The 16,969-nt window shown below is 42.1% G+C and overlaps 1 protein-coding gene across 2 annotated transcripts in view; it reads left to right on the top strand.

Moving 5' to 3' along the window:
• The window catches only part of CASR (calcium sensing receptor), a 29,136-nt gene extending 14,764 nt beyond the window's left edge, over nt 1-14,372 (top strand). Inside the window, exons 4-6 of one of the 2 annotated variants that reach the window (XM_078060338.1) lie at nt 7,649-7,879; nt 10,980-11,133; nt 12,449-14,372. In XM_078060338.1, the coding sequence (XP_077916464.1) occupies nt 7,649-7,879; nt 10,980-11,133; nt 12,449-13,941 (1,878 nt within the window). In that variant the 3' untranslated portion in view covers nt 13,942-14,372. The remainder of the gene's footprint in view (nt 1-7,648; nt 7,880-10,979; nt 11,134-12,448) is intronic. The other variant, XM_036093713.2, reaches the window with a different exon arrangement.
• Nucleotides 14,373-16,969: the final 2,597 nt, after the last annotated feature.

Consider the following 16,969-nt stretch of genomic DNA (forward strand, 5'->3'; position numbering starts at 1 on the left):
AAAAACAGTCTCTCACCACTAAGCATAATGTTAACTGTAGGGTTTTCATAGATGTCCTTTATAGGATTCAGAAAGTTCCTTTTTACTCCTAGATTATGGAGAGTTTTTATCAGGAATGGAGATTGAATGTTATCAACTACTTTTTCTCTATTTATTGAGATGATCATATGGTTTCCCTTTTGTAGTATGTTAATGTAGCTGAATGTTAAACCAACCTTGCAGGGCGCCTGGGTGGCTCAGTTGATTAAATGACTGCCTTTGGCTCAGGTCATGATCCCAGAGTCCTCGGATCGAGTCCCACATCGGGCTCCCGGCTCAGCGGGGAGCCTGCTTCTCCCTCTGACCCTCTCCCTTCTCATGCTGTTTCTCTCTCTCTCTCTCTCTCAAATAAACAAATAAAATCTTTAAAAAATAAAAAAATAAAAAAAATAAACCAACCTTGCATTCCTATGATAAACTCTACTTGGTCACAGTGTAACCTTTTTGTAGACAGTTAACATTCGTTTAGGAAATTTTGCTTCTATGTTCTGGTTTTGGTATCTGAGTAATACTGGCTTCAAAGAATGAGTTAGCAAGTACTGCCTCCTTTTCAATGTTCTGAAAGAGTTTGTGTGGAATTGGTATTACTTCATCCTTAAATAAGTGGCAGAATTTGTCAGTGAAGCCAGCTTGGCCCAGTTTTCTTTGTGGGAAAATTCTGAGCTGCAAATTATTTCTTTAATACTTACAGGGCTGGGGCACCTGGGTGGTTCAGTCATTTAAGCATCCGACTCTTGATTTTGGCTCAGGTCATGATCTCCGGGTTGTGAGATTAAGCCCTGTGTCAGGCTCCCACTGGGTGTGGAGCCTGCTTAAGTTCTCTCCCTCTCCCTCCCTCTCTGTCCCTCCCCCACAGCTCTCCACATGCACACACACACTCGCTCTCTCTCTCAAAAAAAAAAATACAGGGCTATTCTAGTTACCTTTGAAGACAGCTTTGATAGTTTGTGTCTTTCAAAGACTGTGTCTAAGTTGTCAAATTTATTGGCATAAATTTGTTTAGGATGTTGTTTATTAAATTGTTTATAACATTCTCAGACTATCCTTATAATGTCTGAAAGATATTTAGTGATGTCACTTCTCTCATTCCTTTTTTGGAAATATGCATCTTTTCCTTTTTTTCTGATCAATCTGGGTAGAGATCCACTGATTTTATTGATCTTCCCAAAGAACCAGCTTTTGTTTTAGTGACTTTCTATTTTTCTGTTTTCTATTTCACTGATTTTTTCTCTGATCTTTATTATTTCCTTTCTCCTGCTTTATTTGAATTTACTTTGCTCTTCTTTTTCTAGTTTCTTAACTTAGAAAGTGGATCATTGATTTGAGAACTTTAGTAATTTTAGTGTTACAAATTTCCCTCTAAATGTTGCATTAGCTGTATCCCCTAAATTTTTATATGTTATGTTTTCATTTTCACTTAATTCAAAATACATTCTAACTTTCCTTTTCATTCCTTCTTTAACCTATAGGTTATTTAGAAGTGTGTTACTGGTTTCCAAGTACCTGGAGATTTTCCAAATATCTTTCTGTTATTCATTTCTAATTTAAATCCTCTGGAGTCAAAAAACATACTTTGTATGAATATTTTTAAATTTATGGAAACTTGTTTTATGATCCAGAATATGGTTTATCTTGGTAAATATTCTATGTGCCCTTGAACAGAATGTGTATTCTATTGAGTTTAGTGTTCTATAAATAGCAATTAAGTCAATTCTATTGATCAAGTATCATTCAAGTCTTTTATATCTTTATTGATTTTCTACTTACTTGCTCTTTTAACTAATACAGAAACCATGTTGACCTTATTTTTCTTATTTATCCTCAGACTGGTGAAAACCTCATCATGGTTTGACATTACCTCACAAATGCAACAGTATTAGTTTAATGCCCACACTATTAACCAAACATTCAACAGACATAGTTTGAGTATCCATTAAAGTTCAGGCCCTCTACAAATCATTGGGGATACAGAAAGGAATAAATCTTCTTTAGAGGAAATTTGTCTAATCTTAGGTATAAAATTTTTAGCCACAAAGATTCTGGGTGCTTCCTCTTCTGGATAAGATATTTGTACTGCTCTTACTTTGTGCCTATCCTTATCTCCCTGTCCCATTTGAGGCTAGAATTGCTATGTCTCATTAGTAAATTCTCAACACCAAGTATGCTCAAGGTTACCTTGTTGTCAAGGTCTCTACAACTGCTAAATATCAGCTCCACCAATGAAGTCATATTTGGATATTTGAAATCCCTTTCCATACCTCCTTTTTTAAACAGCTTTATTGAGATATAATTCACATACTATACAGTTCACCTATTAAAGTGGTTTTTGATATTATTTGCAGAGCTGTGCAACCATAACCACAATCAATTTAGAACATTTTTACCACATCAAAAAGAAACTTCATACCCTTTAGGTATCACTCCTTCCCCCCCTCACCCCCCCCATTACTAAATAACAACAAATCTACTTTCTATCTTATATATTTGGATATTTCTGGACATTTCATATAAATGGAATCATAAAATATGTGGTCTGTGTGACTCACTTCTTCCACTTAGCGTGTTTTCAAGGTTCATCCATGTTGAGCATGTATCAGTACTTCATTCCTTTTTATGGCTGAATAGTATACCATTATATGGATATAACACTTTGTTTATCCATTAATCCAATTGATGGACATTTAGCTTGTTCCCACTTTTTGATTATTATGAATAATGCTACTATAAACATTTGTGTTCAAGTTTTTTTAATTCAATTATCCAACATATAGTACATCACTAGTTTCAGATGTAGTGTTAAATGATTCATCAGTTGCATATAACACCCAGTGCTCATCACATCACATGCCCTCCTTAATGCCCATCACCCAGTTACTCCATCTCCCACCCACCTCCCCTTCTGCAACCATCAGTTTGTTTCTCAGAGTCAAGAGTCTCTCATGGTTTGTCTCTCTCTGATTTCTTCCCAGTTTTCCCTCCCTTCCCCTATGATCCTCTGCACTATTTCTTGTATTCCACATATGAGTGAAACCGTATGATAATTGTCTTTCTCTGCTTGACTTATTTCACTTAGCATAATACCTTCCAGTTCCATCCAGGTCAATGTAAATGGTAGGTATTCATCCTTTCTGATGGCTGAGTAATATTCCATTGTATATATAAACCACATCTGTTCATCTGTTGAAGGACATCTTGGCTCTTGCCACAGTTTGGCTATTGTGGACATTGCTGCTTTGAGCATTGGGGTGCAAGTGCCCCTTCAGATCACTACATCTGTATCTTTGTGGTAAATACCCAGTAGTGCAATTGATGGGTCGTAGGGTAGCTCTATTTTTAACTTCTTGAGGAACGTCCATAATGTTTTCCAGAGTGACTGTACCAGTTTGCATTCCCACCAACAGTGTAAGAGGGTTCCCCTTTTTCCACATCCTTGCCAATACTTGTTGTTTCCTGCCTTGTTACTTTTAGCCATTCCAACTGGTATTAGGTGGTATCTCATTGTGGTTTTAATTTCTATTTCCCTGATGACAAGAGATGTGGAGCATTTTTTCATGTGTCTGTTGGCCATTTGTATGTCTTCTTTGGAAAAATGTCTGTCCATCTCTTCTGCCCATTTCTTGACTGGATTATTTGTTTTTGGGTGTTGAGTTTGGTAAGTTCTTTATAGATCTTGGATACCAGCCCTTTATCTGATATGTCATTTGCAAATATCTTCTCCCATTTCATAAGTTGCCTTTTAGTTTTGTTGACTGTTTCTTTTGCTGTGCAGAAGCTTTTTATCTTGATGAAGTCCCAATAGTTCATTTTTGTTTTTGTTTCCCTTGCCTTTAGAGACGTGTCTTGCAAGAAATTGTTGCAGCCGAGTGCAAGTTTTTGTGTGGATATATGTTTTCATTTTTCTTGGGATGACACATAAGAGTAGAATTGCTGGGTTGAGTGGTAACTCTATTTTTAACTTTTTGAAGAAGTGTCTGAATGTTTTCCGAAGTGTCTGCACCATTTTACATCCCCACCAGCAGTGTATGAAAGATTCTGATTTCTCTACATTCTCATCAACCCATTATTATCTAGTCCTGTGCCTTTTATTATGAAATCTAGCCTCTTTGCCTTGGCTCCTCTTTACCTATCTACTTTATTTCCCCTTGTTCTCTAGCACATACACGAATTTTAAGAAGCTGGTTTCTTTACTGCCCCCATAACACTTCATGTTTATTCCTAACTTGATCTTTGTCTATACTATTCCCACTGTTCTTAATACCACCCTTCCTTCTGTCCTTGCCAATCCAAATTTCTACCATGCCTCAAGCCTGTATTGACCTTTTCAGTCCTTTTTAATTTCCATCTCTCCTAACTTTAGCTGTATTTAGAGCTGATACCCCATAAGTTAGCACTTAACTATATTTTATCTCACATGGTTTGTCACTTCATCCAATATTTATATCTTATTCCTTATATCCCTAACCCATTTGTAAACTCCATGAGGACTATATTACTATGCCTTATACTACTGCAGCCTAGTTCAGAACATAGTGGGTAGTCTATATTTACTTGTTGATTGATTCTAACAGCATACAAATCTCACCTTGTATTTACAATGAGTTTTTTAATGGAAACTTTAAGAAAATGGTTTTTGATTAACTCCTTCTTCATTCAAATCAAGATTATGGTAGAAATCTCCATTCCCATGCCAATAGCAATGGGATGCAAAAGGATTATAGCCATTGGTGATCTTTGAGTCACTATTCTGTCCAATCTGATCAATGCAGAAGAAAACCATTTAATTATAAAATGACTGTCCCTGTTCCCTTCTCTATTCACCCACGGATGCCTAGAGAGTTTCACTGCAGAGAACCTATAGACAGAAAAAAGGAGAGAGGAAGCTTGATGCCTGGCTTATTGAGAACCAAGGAATCAAAGCTGAATAAAAAGTAAATTTATACTAGATACTCTAGTTTTACTGCTATATGTGCTTTTAAAATTGTTCTTCAAATAAGAGTGATGCTTTTTAAAAATATATTTAATGAGGAAATATTACTGACAAATACTTGCCATGGACACTCTAAACAATTTATATTGGATGCAGGATGGTGCAGTAGGAAAAGCTCATGTTTCAATCAAAGCTCAAGAACTTCCTAGCTTATGACTGGCAAGTTTCTTGACGTCTCTATTCCTCCATTTCCTCATCTATAAAATAAAGATAATAATAGAGTTGTTGTGAGGATTAAATGAGATACTGTGTAAAGCATTAGTACAATGCCTGGCACACAGAAGTATAACTAAGAGGTAGTTCCCTGCCTCTCCACTCTTTTCATCTCCTTTTACACACATCAGAGCAAAGACAGAGTTAGCACAATTGTGGAAAGGACCATGGAAACTGTACGATTAGGATAAAACCCTTGCACTGAAAAGTAATGGTGGGTATGTGGGACCAAAGTATGGAAGGTTTTGGAAGCTACCTAGAGAAGTTTGAAGCATATTTCATCTGAGCCATGATAGGTCTCCAGCAGGATGTGGGAAGAGTATGATTATGGAATGGAGAAGCGTAGATTGACGATGTCAGAAAGGTTCCAAAGTGGACGGGAGGAATGAGGTTCTAAGTGCTGCAAGAGAGGGTCAGCCTTACAGAGTAGAAGGACTGTATGTTCCTCTCAGGGAAAGAAAGCTGTGTCAGGACAGGGATGCATTGGGGTAGAGGCAAAAGTGACACCACAAACATCACTCTGTATAGGAAGAGGCCAGATCATTCCAAGAGCAAGGAGGAAAAGGAAGGAGAGCTGGAGGTATAAAGAAGGAGCATATATGGGGCACCCTTCTGCAGACAGGTTTAAGAGCTCAGTAAAAATAAAGGAAAAAATAGAAGACTGATGACCACTGAGGAAGGCTCTGGAGAACACAGGTGGCATTAATCCTTAGTAGGATTCATTCTCAATCTTTTTTGAGGATAGCTAGGCAGTTCTGGTTGCAGAACAGAAGAACAGATAGCAAGGAGTGAGGCACTCCCTCTTCCACCATAGGTCTGGGCAAAAGTCAGGGCAGCCAGAGTCTACCAGGGTAGCAAAGAGGACACTAAGGGAGTAAATCACACACAGAAGGTTAGGTGAGGCACCCAGGGTGGTGTGTTTGTGTGCATATGTGGTCTCCCATAGACTCTGTCCCTAGACTTGTCCCAGAGTTGTTTATGAGCAAATTCAGGTAACTCCTTTTCCCCATTTAATTTTCCTTATAATAAATGTTTATTTGAAAATAAACTCAAGACCGATATATATTGTTAAAAAGCAGTGTCAGTTCTGGAATGGAGTGGAACATTAAAGGTGCCCTCAAGGAGTGGAACATTAAAGGTCTAGCTCAGTCAGCTCAGTCTGTCATGCATATTAATATGGATAATGGGTGCTAGGCCTCAGTAAGGCCATCCATTAGACAGACTCAACCCAAACTTGTTCCCAGTGTCAGATTAGATATTGGTTTTTTAGGTACCTTAAAAATAATGATAAAAGGGAGAGGTGCCTCTAGATGTACTTCTGGGACCACCAAACCACAGAACAGAAGTCCATGCTAGAGTTTGCAGAGACCCTGCTGCCTCTCTGGCCCAACACTCTCCTTACAGAAGTGAGGAAACATGCTCAGAGCTGGGAAGTGATAAAGCCCAGTGACTTGTGAGGTGCAGCAGAAGCAAGCATCCCTACATTCACAGGCTGGACCGTGTCTTAATCTCTCTTGGTAGCTCAGTGACCCCTGGCACGTCCCACATGAACGGAGCTGAGCATCCCCTGCCTCCTCCTGATTCATGTCAGGGGCACACAGGAAGCAAAGCCAGGAACCTAATGATGCTACAACAAAGCACAGCCATTAAGAGCGCAGGCTTTGCACCACTTGCTAACTGTGTGACCCTAAATAAGATACGTCCATTTCTATGCCTCACTTTCCCCATCAATAAAATGGGGGTGATAGTACTATTTGTTGTAAAGATTAGATAATGAATATAAAGTATTTAGCATTTGTGCCTAAAATGTAGTAAAATGACTACTAAGATATAATAATAATTATTATTTTTTTGCACAAGAGCTATGTGACATATATAGCAAGGGCTCCACCCACAGCCTCATTTCTTTCTTCCTTCCACCCACCACCTCTGTGATCTTTGGCAGCAAGACACTTCCACAGAGGCAGTAGCATAAAGATGGTGCAAATCATAAGAGTACTTCATGCCTCCACTCCTTTCCCAAAACCCATCTTAGAATACACCACAGATGGCTCTGGCTTACAAACCCTGCCCCTCCTAGGGCACCACCAGTTGATGATGTTCCTGCAGAAGACTTGATTTGGCCAGGGGCCATAGTGAGATGTACCCATTTTACTTTCCTGACTTCAAGAAAGTGTTTCTTACCCCAGTTACCATCTGAATACCAAGTAAAGCCCAAGACTTACCAGGGCTGCCGCTAACACATGCAAGTACCTTACTGTAAATTAGAAAAAGGTGCCTCTTCCTAAAAGTTATGTTCCTTCCACTTTGTTAGAACAAGATAGTTTACTGTCCTTGTGCAGTACCCAACATATTCAACCATACATGGAAGCCCTGTGGCTTGTTCTCAGAATCTCTGTTCCTCTTTAGGTCCTGAAGCACCTACGGCACCTAAACTTTACCAACAATATGGGGGAGCAGGTGACTTTCGATGAATGCGGTGACCTGATGGGGAACTACTCCATCATCAACTGGCACCTCTCCCCAGAGGATGGCTCCATAGTGTTTAAGGAAGTCGGATATTACAACGTCTATGCCAAGAAAGGAGAAAGGCTCTTCATCAATGAGGAGAAAATCCTGTGGAGTGGGTTCTCCAGGGAGGTATGTGCTGTCCATCAGAACAACAGATGCCTCCACCATGGGGAAGAAATTGTGCTGGGCTTTGGGAGAGCCTTGGGCTTCACCACTGGACTTGAAAAATGATAAGTCCACTTCCCTCAACTCACTAACTCTGCACTGCCAAGGTTCCCTGTGAAATCCATCAGTGTTTGGTGTACAGAGGAGAATCCTCAGAACCTGAGCCCCATACTTACTATATTGGAAAATTTGTTATTCTTTATAAATCTGACTCCTTGACTAAATGACTAACAATTTCCTCACTTAAAACTTTCCCCAACTAGAGCAAAATATTTAAGCAAACATAAACATCATTCAAGGCAGGGCCTGGACAATTCATTCACACAGAGTTAGTTCCCTGTCATCCAAATAGCTCAAGGACTTATGAATCAAAAACAATTGACTTATAAATCAAAAGGACAATTTCTTAGATCAAATGGGTTGATAACCTGGGAAAGAAAATCTCTGAGAGTACTGTGTTACTATGGTTCAGAGTGCTAATGTGTTCTGTCCTTCACTATTTCTTTTCCTTCCTTTCCCTGAGCCCCAGGGCCCCAAGAAACTTAGAGATCATCAGGTCCAATACTGCCCTTTCTATCCCTTTTTCATTAGAAGATAATGCCAATCATCTTCAAGTTTTTTAAAAAACTTCTTGTCACACCAGTTATTTCTTTTCTGTTAAAGCAAAGAAATTTTATTGTTTTCCATGCATTTAACTCTGTAAGATGTCTCCAAACCAAGCAGGTAGATGGGAAGAGAAGGGAAGAGTCTCATTAAAGAGACATTTTGGAAATAGTATGAGCCCTTCCATGTTATCCGACATGATCATATGGAATGAGACAGAAGTAGAGCTTCTGAAATGGTGAAGCAATAAACTGGACAAAACTGTCAAAAACAACCATTTAAGGATCTGGCAATCAACCAAAAGCAAACAAAAGGTGAAGTGTCTTTTTAAGAAAAACTAATGAAATTTGGGTAAGAAAAGTCCGTAGCATTTTAGGTTGGGGCAGCTCCCCAATTATTTCTAATAATTTGGTTGCTGTTTCTTGTAAGTTTTCTATGTGGACAATCATATCATCTACAAATAAAATTAGTTTTATTGAGTTCTTTCCAATATTTATGCCCTTATTTTTCTTGTCTTATTCCACTAGCTATGAACTCAATGTTTAATAACAGTGGCGATAGTGGGCATTCTTGTTTTAAAAGAAATACTTTTATATTTTCTCATATAGAATGATGTTTAAGAATTTTTTATATTACCCTTTGCAAGTTAAAGATATTTCTTCCTAACTCCTTTTTCAGTTCAGTTTTTAATCATAAGTTTTTGTTGAATTTCATCAAATGCTTTTTCTTCATCTACTGATGATCATATGGCTTTTCTGCATTAATTTATTAATGCAGGGGATGACATTTATAGATTTCCTAATGATAAACTTGTTTGCATTCCTGGCATAAACCCAACAGGATCATGGTATATATTGTTTCTTATGTCCTTTGAGTTTGTTAATTGTTTTAGTCTTTTTCATCTTTTTCAAGTGGTAAAAAATAGTTGTACTCTTTCCAGGTCCTTTCAGATTCCTATACTTTATATATACCTCCAGGACTTCTATATATTTTTGCTTCCAATAACCAAAACTCACCACTCTTTTTCAGGAGACTACTAGCAGGCTAATGGAACCCACTTTGCTCACAGGCTCAGAGAGGCAAAAGAGCCTAGGAATTTACATTTCCCTAAGATGACCCTTAACAATGAGTGGGGGTGTGAAAGTATGAAATCTCTGGCTCCCTTTTCCTCAGGTCAGGACAGCTCTGAGGAACAACTTACAGTCCAGAGTTCTCCTGTGGGATCAGGCAGAAGCTACTCTCTGAGGGTCTTTGCTCAAGATTACACCCTTGCTGTCTTGTTCCCTTCTGTGTCTGACTTGCTCCATTCTCTTCCTGGTTCCCTTGAGAGAACTTTCTTTATAAACTACTTGTACACAGATCCTCAACTCAGGTATGCCTCTGAAGACAAAGTAGTGGAGATGAGCCTGTAATTTTTTTTTCTTTTTCATACTGCTCTTGTCTGGTTTTGGAATCAGGGTTACATTGGCCTTATAAGAATGAGTTAGAGGGTGCTCCTTCTTTTTCTTTAAACCTTTGGTAGAGGTCACATAAGATTAAATTCATCTGTTCCTTGAAAGTTTAGTGTTATTTGCCTGTGGTAAACACAGAATAGTGGTCATCTTGGGTATGAATATGTGGTGGGGGGTGGGGAGCAAGGGGTGGAGGAAAGCATACAGTTACATGTAGGTTATTCTGGTCCTAGCTTTTGTTTTGGATGGTAATCATTAAAAATGACTGACTAAAAGTGATTGAAACATGAATAAATAATGATGGGAAAAAACCAAGGATTATGATCAATCAAATTCCATGCACCTGAAGTCCACTACGGAAATAAATAAACAAACAAACAAATAAAATCTCTGTTATCTGAATTAATGTAGCTATTGCAGATTTCTTTTGGATAGTAATTGCCTGACATATCTTTCTGATCCATTTACTTTTGACCCCTTTATGCCTGTCCTGCCTGCCTTGCTGAATGGTGGCAAGTATCTCAGAAGTCTCCCTATAAAGCCTAAAATAAAATTGCAGGAATTGCAATTCACTGCAAAGTTCAAAGTCTTATTTCAAACAAACTTCTCCTCATCTCAGCATCTCCCCTTGTAATGTCCTGTGTGTAGGTCCATGTCCCCGTATCTTTTAGTTTGTCTTAAACTTCTGTTTCCATGGAAAGTAAACAGGTGTGCCATTCTGGGACTTGGAGGGAATGGAACGGGGGATTATTTAAGGAGGATTTTGGTCACTGTGCAGAGTCACAACAACTCATCTTCCCAGAATCCCATGAATGTGTGTGTGTGTGTGCATCCGCATGTGAAGCCACTTGCCCATGGACATCTCTCCCTTTCATAGATAACAGGAACACGGATCTCTGGAGCTTCCTCTGTCTGGAATGGGCCTGAAGTCTGTTGTACTGGTCCTTGTGTACAAACTCCTCCCCTGTACTTACGTCAAAGGAGCTGTGAAACTGATCCCGCAGCTGCAGCCCTTCACTTTTGTGCTCTCGGTTCTCCAGGTGCCATTTTCCAACTGCAGCCGAGACTGCCTGGCAGGAACCAGGAAAGGAATCATTGAGGGGGAGCCCACCTGCTGCTTTGAGTGTGTGGAGTGTCCTGATGGGGAGTACAGTGATGAAACAGGTAAAGGAACATGCCCTCATGGACACAATGCAAGGCTTGGTCCACTTGGGGGCCCTGGGGTCAGCGAAGTCCCTGAAAGGGCTAGGCTGAGAAGGTACTTAGCACAGTTTCTCATTTAACAAGGTATGTCTGAGAGTCACACTGGGCCGGGCACTGAGGGGGACAGAAAAGAAATATTAGATGTCTTGTAATACTATAAAAGCTTAGACATCTTTCTTTTACTTTGATACCACTCTCCAATATTGTAATCCTTTTCTTATAGCTCAGTAACCCTGAATAGACAAAGTCCTGTCTGTTCCAGACTACAGAGTTAATAGGCCATGATATATTGCCTGCTGGGTGCCTGGCATTGTATTTGCTGTCTTACTTATGCTTTTCCTGTGCCTCAGTTTCTTCAACTATAACATGGGAATAAAAAATCTATTTTATAGAGTTTGGGGAATTAAATGAGTTAATATTGGTATAGCACGTGTTAAGTTCTAGATAAATGTTAAATAAAAACCTTACCTGACATATTGGAGGCACCCTATAAATATTAACTATAATTGTTATTATTGTTATTCTCTATCATCCTCACCACAATAAAAGGATTATTGCTTCCATTACAGAGATGATTGAAACTGAGGCTCAGAGAGGTTAAGAAGCCTGACCAAAGTCACACAGCTAGTAAATGGCAGAGCCAGGATTCCCATTCAAATCTCTGACTGAAAGCCCATGCTCCTTTCACTCCCCAAAACTGCATGCTGTTTGGGACATAGCAGAGACTTAATAAATATCTATTGACTGAATGAGTCTGCAGCCTCCCTCATTGGAAAGCCACGATGTGGAGTAAGGAAGGCACAAGTCATTTGTGCGGGGTACTCTGCCTTGATCTAAGAGGAAGTCTGCTCTGGCATGTCCACAAAGCCCATCCATATATCCAAAATGAGTCAGGCTGAGTGCGAATCACTATGGAAAGGTGATGAACGATGCTAGACCCCTAGTGTGTAGGAAGCAACCTGTCCAGCAAGATTGATCATTCTCTGCTATAAGCCATCAGCAAGTAGTGCTAAAGGAAACATGTAGCACCACCCCTCACCGTGTACGAAGGAAAGAAATAAGAGAACTATTATAATTACGTAAAATTAAATAAGTACACTATTAAACATAAGTCAAAGTTCAATGTGTTTGTAATGTAAAAATCACAATTATTTCATCAACAAAGAAAATTTAAAGTGACCACATCCAATAACCTGTATACCCTTACCACCACATTCACACTCACAAATTATAGTCTGTGCCACACAGTAACACTCTTCCCTGGAATAATTTACAGATGCAAGTGCCTGTGACAAGTGCCCCGATGACTTCTGGTCCAATGAAAACCACACTTCCTGCATTGCCAAAGAGATTGAGTTTCTGTCCTGGACAGAGCCCTTTGGGATTGCACTCACCCTCTTTGCCGTGCTGGGCATTTTCCTGACAGCCTTCGTGCTTGGTGTCTTCATCAAATTCCGTAACACACCCATCGTCAAGGCCACCAACCGAGAGCTCTCCTACCTCCTCCTCTTCTCCTTGCTCTGCTGCTTCTCCAGCTCCCTGTTCTTCATTGGTGAGCCCCAGGACTGGACATGCCGCCTGCGCCAGCCAGCCTTTGGTATCAGCTTCGTGCTCTGCATATCATGCATCCTGGTGAAAACCAACCGTGTCCTCCTGGTGTTTGAGGCCAAGATCCCCACGAGCTTCCACCGCAAGTGGTGGGGGCTCAACCTGCAGTTCCTGCTGGTCTTCCTCTGCACCTTCATGCAGATTGTCATCTGCGTGATCTGGCTCTACACTGCCCCACCCTCAAGCTACCGCAACCATGAGCTGGAGGATGAGATCATCTTTATCACATGCCATGAGGGCTCCCTTATGGCACTGGGTTTCTTGATTGGCTACACCTGCCTGCTGGCTGCCATCTGCTTCTTCTTTGCCTTCAAGTCCCGGAAGCTGCCAGAGAACTTCAATGAAGCCAAGTTCATCACCTTCAGCATGCTCATCTTCTTCATCGTCTGGATCTCCTTCATTCCAGCCTACGCCAGCACCTACGGCAAGTTTGTCTCTGCCGTGGAAGTGATCGCCATCCTGGCAGCCAGCTTTGGCTTGCTGGCCTGCATCTTCTTCAACAAGGTCTACATCATCCTCTTCAAGCCATCCCGTAACACCATCGAGGAGGTGCGCTGCAGCACTGCTGCTCATGCTTTCAAGGTGGCAGCCCGGGCCACGCTGCGCCGCAGCAACGTCTCCCGCAAGCGGTCCAGCAGCCTCGGGGGCTCCACGGGCTCCACGCCCTCCTCCTCCATCAGCAGCAAGAGCAACAGCGAGGACCCCTTCCCACAGCCCGAGAGGCAGAAGCTGCAGCAGCCACCACTGGCCCTGCCCCAGCAAGAGCCGCCGCCACGGCAACCCCTGACCCTACGGCCGCAGCCCAGATGCAAGCAGAAGGTCATCTTCGGCAGTGGCACCGTCACCTTCTCACTGAGCTTTGACGAGCCTCGGAAGAGTGCCATGGCTCCCAGGAATTCCACGCACCAGCACTCCCTGGAGGCCCAGAGAGGCAACGAGACCCTGACCAGACACCAGGCACTGCTCCCGCTGCAGTGCGGGGACGCGGACTCAGAACTGACTGTGCAGGACACGGGCCTGCAAGGGCCTGTGGGGGGGGACCGCCGACCAGAGACGGAAGAGCCTGAAGACATGGCCCCGGCGCTCGTCGTGTCCAGTTCCCAAAGCTTTGTCATCAGCAGCGCAGGCAGCACCGTCACAGAAAACATGCTGCGTTCGTAAAATGGAAGAAGGTGGCCAGTCAGGGAGGATCCGCACAGGTTTCCTGGGCATGCGTCCTCTGACAGGGATGAGGAATCGCCCCCGACTCCTTTCTTCTGTGGAAGGAGGCATAAGACACACCAAACACCTCAAACTCAGTTGCACTGTTGGAAAGAACAGTGAATTGACTAATGTTGCCTTTAAAATTAAAAAAAAAAAAAAAGAAGAGCCACGTGATGCTGTGGTTGGATACGTCAGAGTACTGAGAACACCATGATAAGATTTGCCATTCGTGTCCCTTCTCTGTTTTCTTCCTCTGTTCTATCCCACCCAACAGCCCAGAGATGAAACCAAAGCTGTAAGCAACCCACCTGTTCCCTCCTTTTGTTCTTAGCACTGAAATGCCTGCCTGAACATTGCAGACACCCTGGCCCAGAGACAGAAGTGTGCAGAGTGACAAAACATCAGACTGGCCACCACCAGATTTAAGAGTCTGAAAGACAGAATGTCACCAGTGCTGCCCAGCACCTTGACAATGGGAAGAACTTCAAATGTTCAAAACCGTAAGGTGAACATGTCTCCTCCTATTTATGAAAACCGTAAGATATTTGGTCTCCTACTTGCTGCTGCTATCATGTGACATCTAGAAGGTTAGCATCCCTCCTCTACCAACTGCATTTGGTCAAGACTGTGATAACGATGCCATGTTTAGATTCCAGGAGCACAAGAATCACCTCAAATTGTTGGCAAGGGACTGCATGAATCCAATGAGCTGTATCTGTAATTAATATTGCTAATATGTAGTTTTATCTTTAAGAAAATGCTTCTGTTATAATAGTTCGTGGACAATATAAACTGAAAAAAAAAATGTCACAGTCTGATTAATATAAGGCAGTATTATTTAGCGCCTTACCCAACTTTGCCCACCCCACCACCCTCACCTCCATGAGCTAAGCCCAAGTGAGTCCCAGGAATCCAGAAGTTGCCCCCATCCTGCCCCCAAGGCTTTCTGAAGCCAGATCCACACCTGACCCTGTGGAGAATAAGCTTCCAATCGTTAGCCTCTACCAGCTGCTGGGGTCAGAAAATGTGATTCCAAGAGAGCTCTCGCAGGACCTTAGCCTGGCACTCCCCCCGCCACACACACACACCCCCCAAATGCCAGACACGTATTCCCTCCAGCAGTGGGAATCTGCCCATGGGTGGTTAAAGTGGTTGAATGGCATACTTCTGAGCATTCAGGCTGCGAGGCCAGAGAGACCTGAGTTCAAGCCAGTCACTTACAAGTTGGGTGACCATAGGCAGGGAACGTTAACTTCGCTAAGCCCCAGTTTCTTTGTCTCTAACATAGAGGTAATAATCGTTCTTTTCCCTCAGAGCGCTTACGTGAATTAAATGAGATAATGTATGTAAAGTACTTTAGCATGGTGCCTAGCACATAGTAAACACTCAATAAATATTAGTTAATATTATTACTGATATTGCAATTATTTTTTTCACTTGCTTAGAATATAAAACAAACCTTATTTGTTTACCCAGATTTTAATGACAAGCCCACTGATGACAAAAACTTTCTTCATAATAACCTCAAGAACTCTGGGACCCGGTTCAAGGGGTCAGTCCTAGCAACACTGGCTCCTGGTGACAAAGCCAAACAGTCAATCAGACCCCCAGAGGTCCCCATGCTCTGCTTCTCTGGTTCCAGCACCAAGGGAAGACTGTCACCAGTTTGGCAGCAGGTTCCCAGATCGCTCTAAATGCTGCTCTTAAGCAAAGCCAAAATATAGCAAGTAAGTCTGTGTGAGGACTCAACTTCACAGCTCTTGATGACTGCTTCCTCTGACCACTTTCTTCCAAAGGGCTGCCTTTCCATGATTTTTAAAGTAACTTGTTGATGTGAGGGTTGTTCATTTGGATGAAAAGGCATTCAAGGGCACCATGTGGGTGCGTGACTGTAAGACACCGAGGAGGGCTCACCCAGGAAGATGTTGGTGAGGTACCTGCTCCCCGAGCCAGGAAGGGCACCGGCCACGGGCCCCACCTGCTCCTCCTGCCCTCGTCATGCCTCTGAGCAAGGCACAGAGCTGAGTGAAGACTTAAATTTGACATTTTACTTCACCTTAAAACAAAAACAAACAAAAAAAAGGAAGTTGAAAAGTTTGAGGGCTTGGTTTTTATGTTGTCAAAACAGCCACGTAGAAACACAGTTACTTCGCTGTGCACAATGTCACACGCTCATCCTTCAACATGCAGCTCACCCATGTTGCTGATCTGGAGGAGGCTCATCAAGGAAAACATGCAACATTTACATTAAGCTCCATTTCACCACGTGCTTACAAGTAAGGTAGTATTTCCCAATATTCTTGTCAGAATGGGAGACTCGACATCGTTGTCCTCATTTACACACTGCAGGCACAGCTCTCAGACAAAATCAGGGGTGTAAAACATGAACTTTATTTTTCTGTAACAACTTAGTCTCTATCTCAAATTCCCATTCAGCCTAGCGACAGGAAATTCATCTTAATTAGATTGGGGTTTTCTCAGTAACTTCAGAGTTTTCTGAATCAACTCACATTTCCAGGGGTCAGTTCAGAGGTTTCTTCCCTCCCTCTTCCATGAGAGCTTTTAGTGAAAAGGGAGGTGGTGTTCCTCAAACATCAGCAACTCCAACTGACATCTCTGAGAACATTCTTATCGGGCCCTCAGTAATGGTTACGCCTCTCCACTGGCATCCTCTGAGGCCTGGCATCCCCATATGGTCCCCAGTCATGGGATCCACAGTGATTTTCACAGCTGCATTACTTTGTGCCAACCGCTAGGCTCCTCCCAGGCCTGCCAGCTTTCTCCTGAATAGAGAACACTGGGGCCTGGGGACTGCCAGGCAGCTCCCAGGCCCTTCCCTCCTGACCTCTACTTCACTGCTGCCTCCCTGTGCTGGTGTGGAGAATTCATGGTGACTGGCTTTCAAGGTGCCAGAGGGAAAACAGAGCATGTGTCTCCAAATCTGTACAGGAATCTGTTGAGGGCTGACTAACAGTCCCCCAAAGAT

This window comes from Halichoerus grypus, chromosome 1, assembly GCF_964656455.1.
Source record: "Halichoerus grypus chromosome 1, mHalGry1.hap1.1, whole genome shotgun sequence".
Lineage (NCBI taxonomy): Eukaryota > Metazoa > Chordata > Mammalia > Carnivora > Phocidae > Halichoerus > Halichoerus grypus.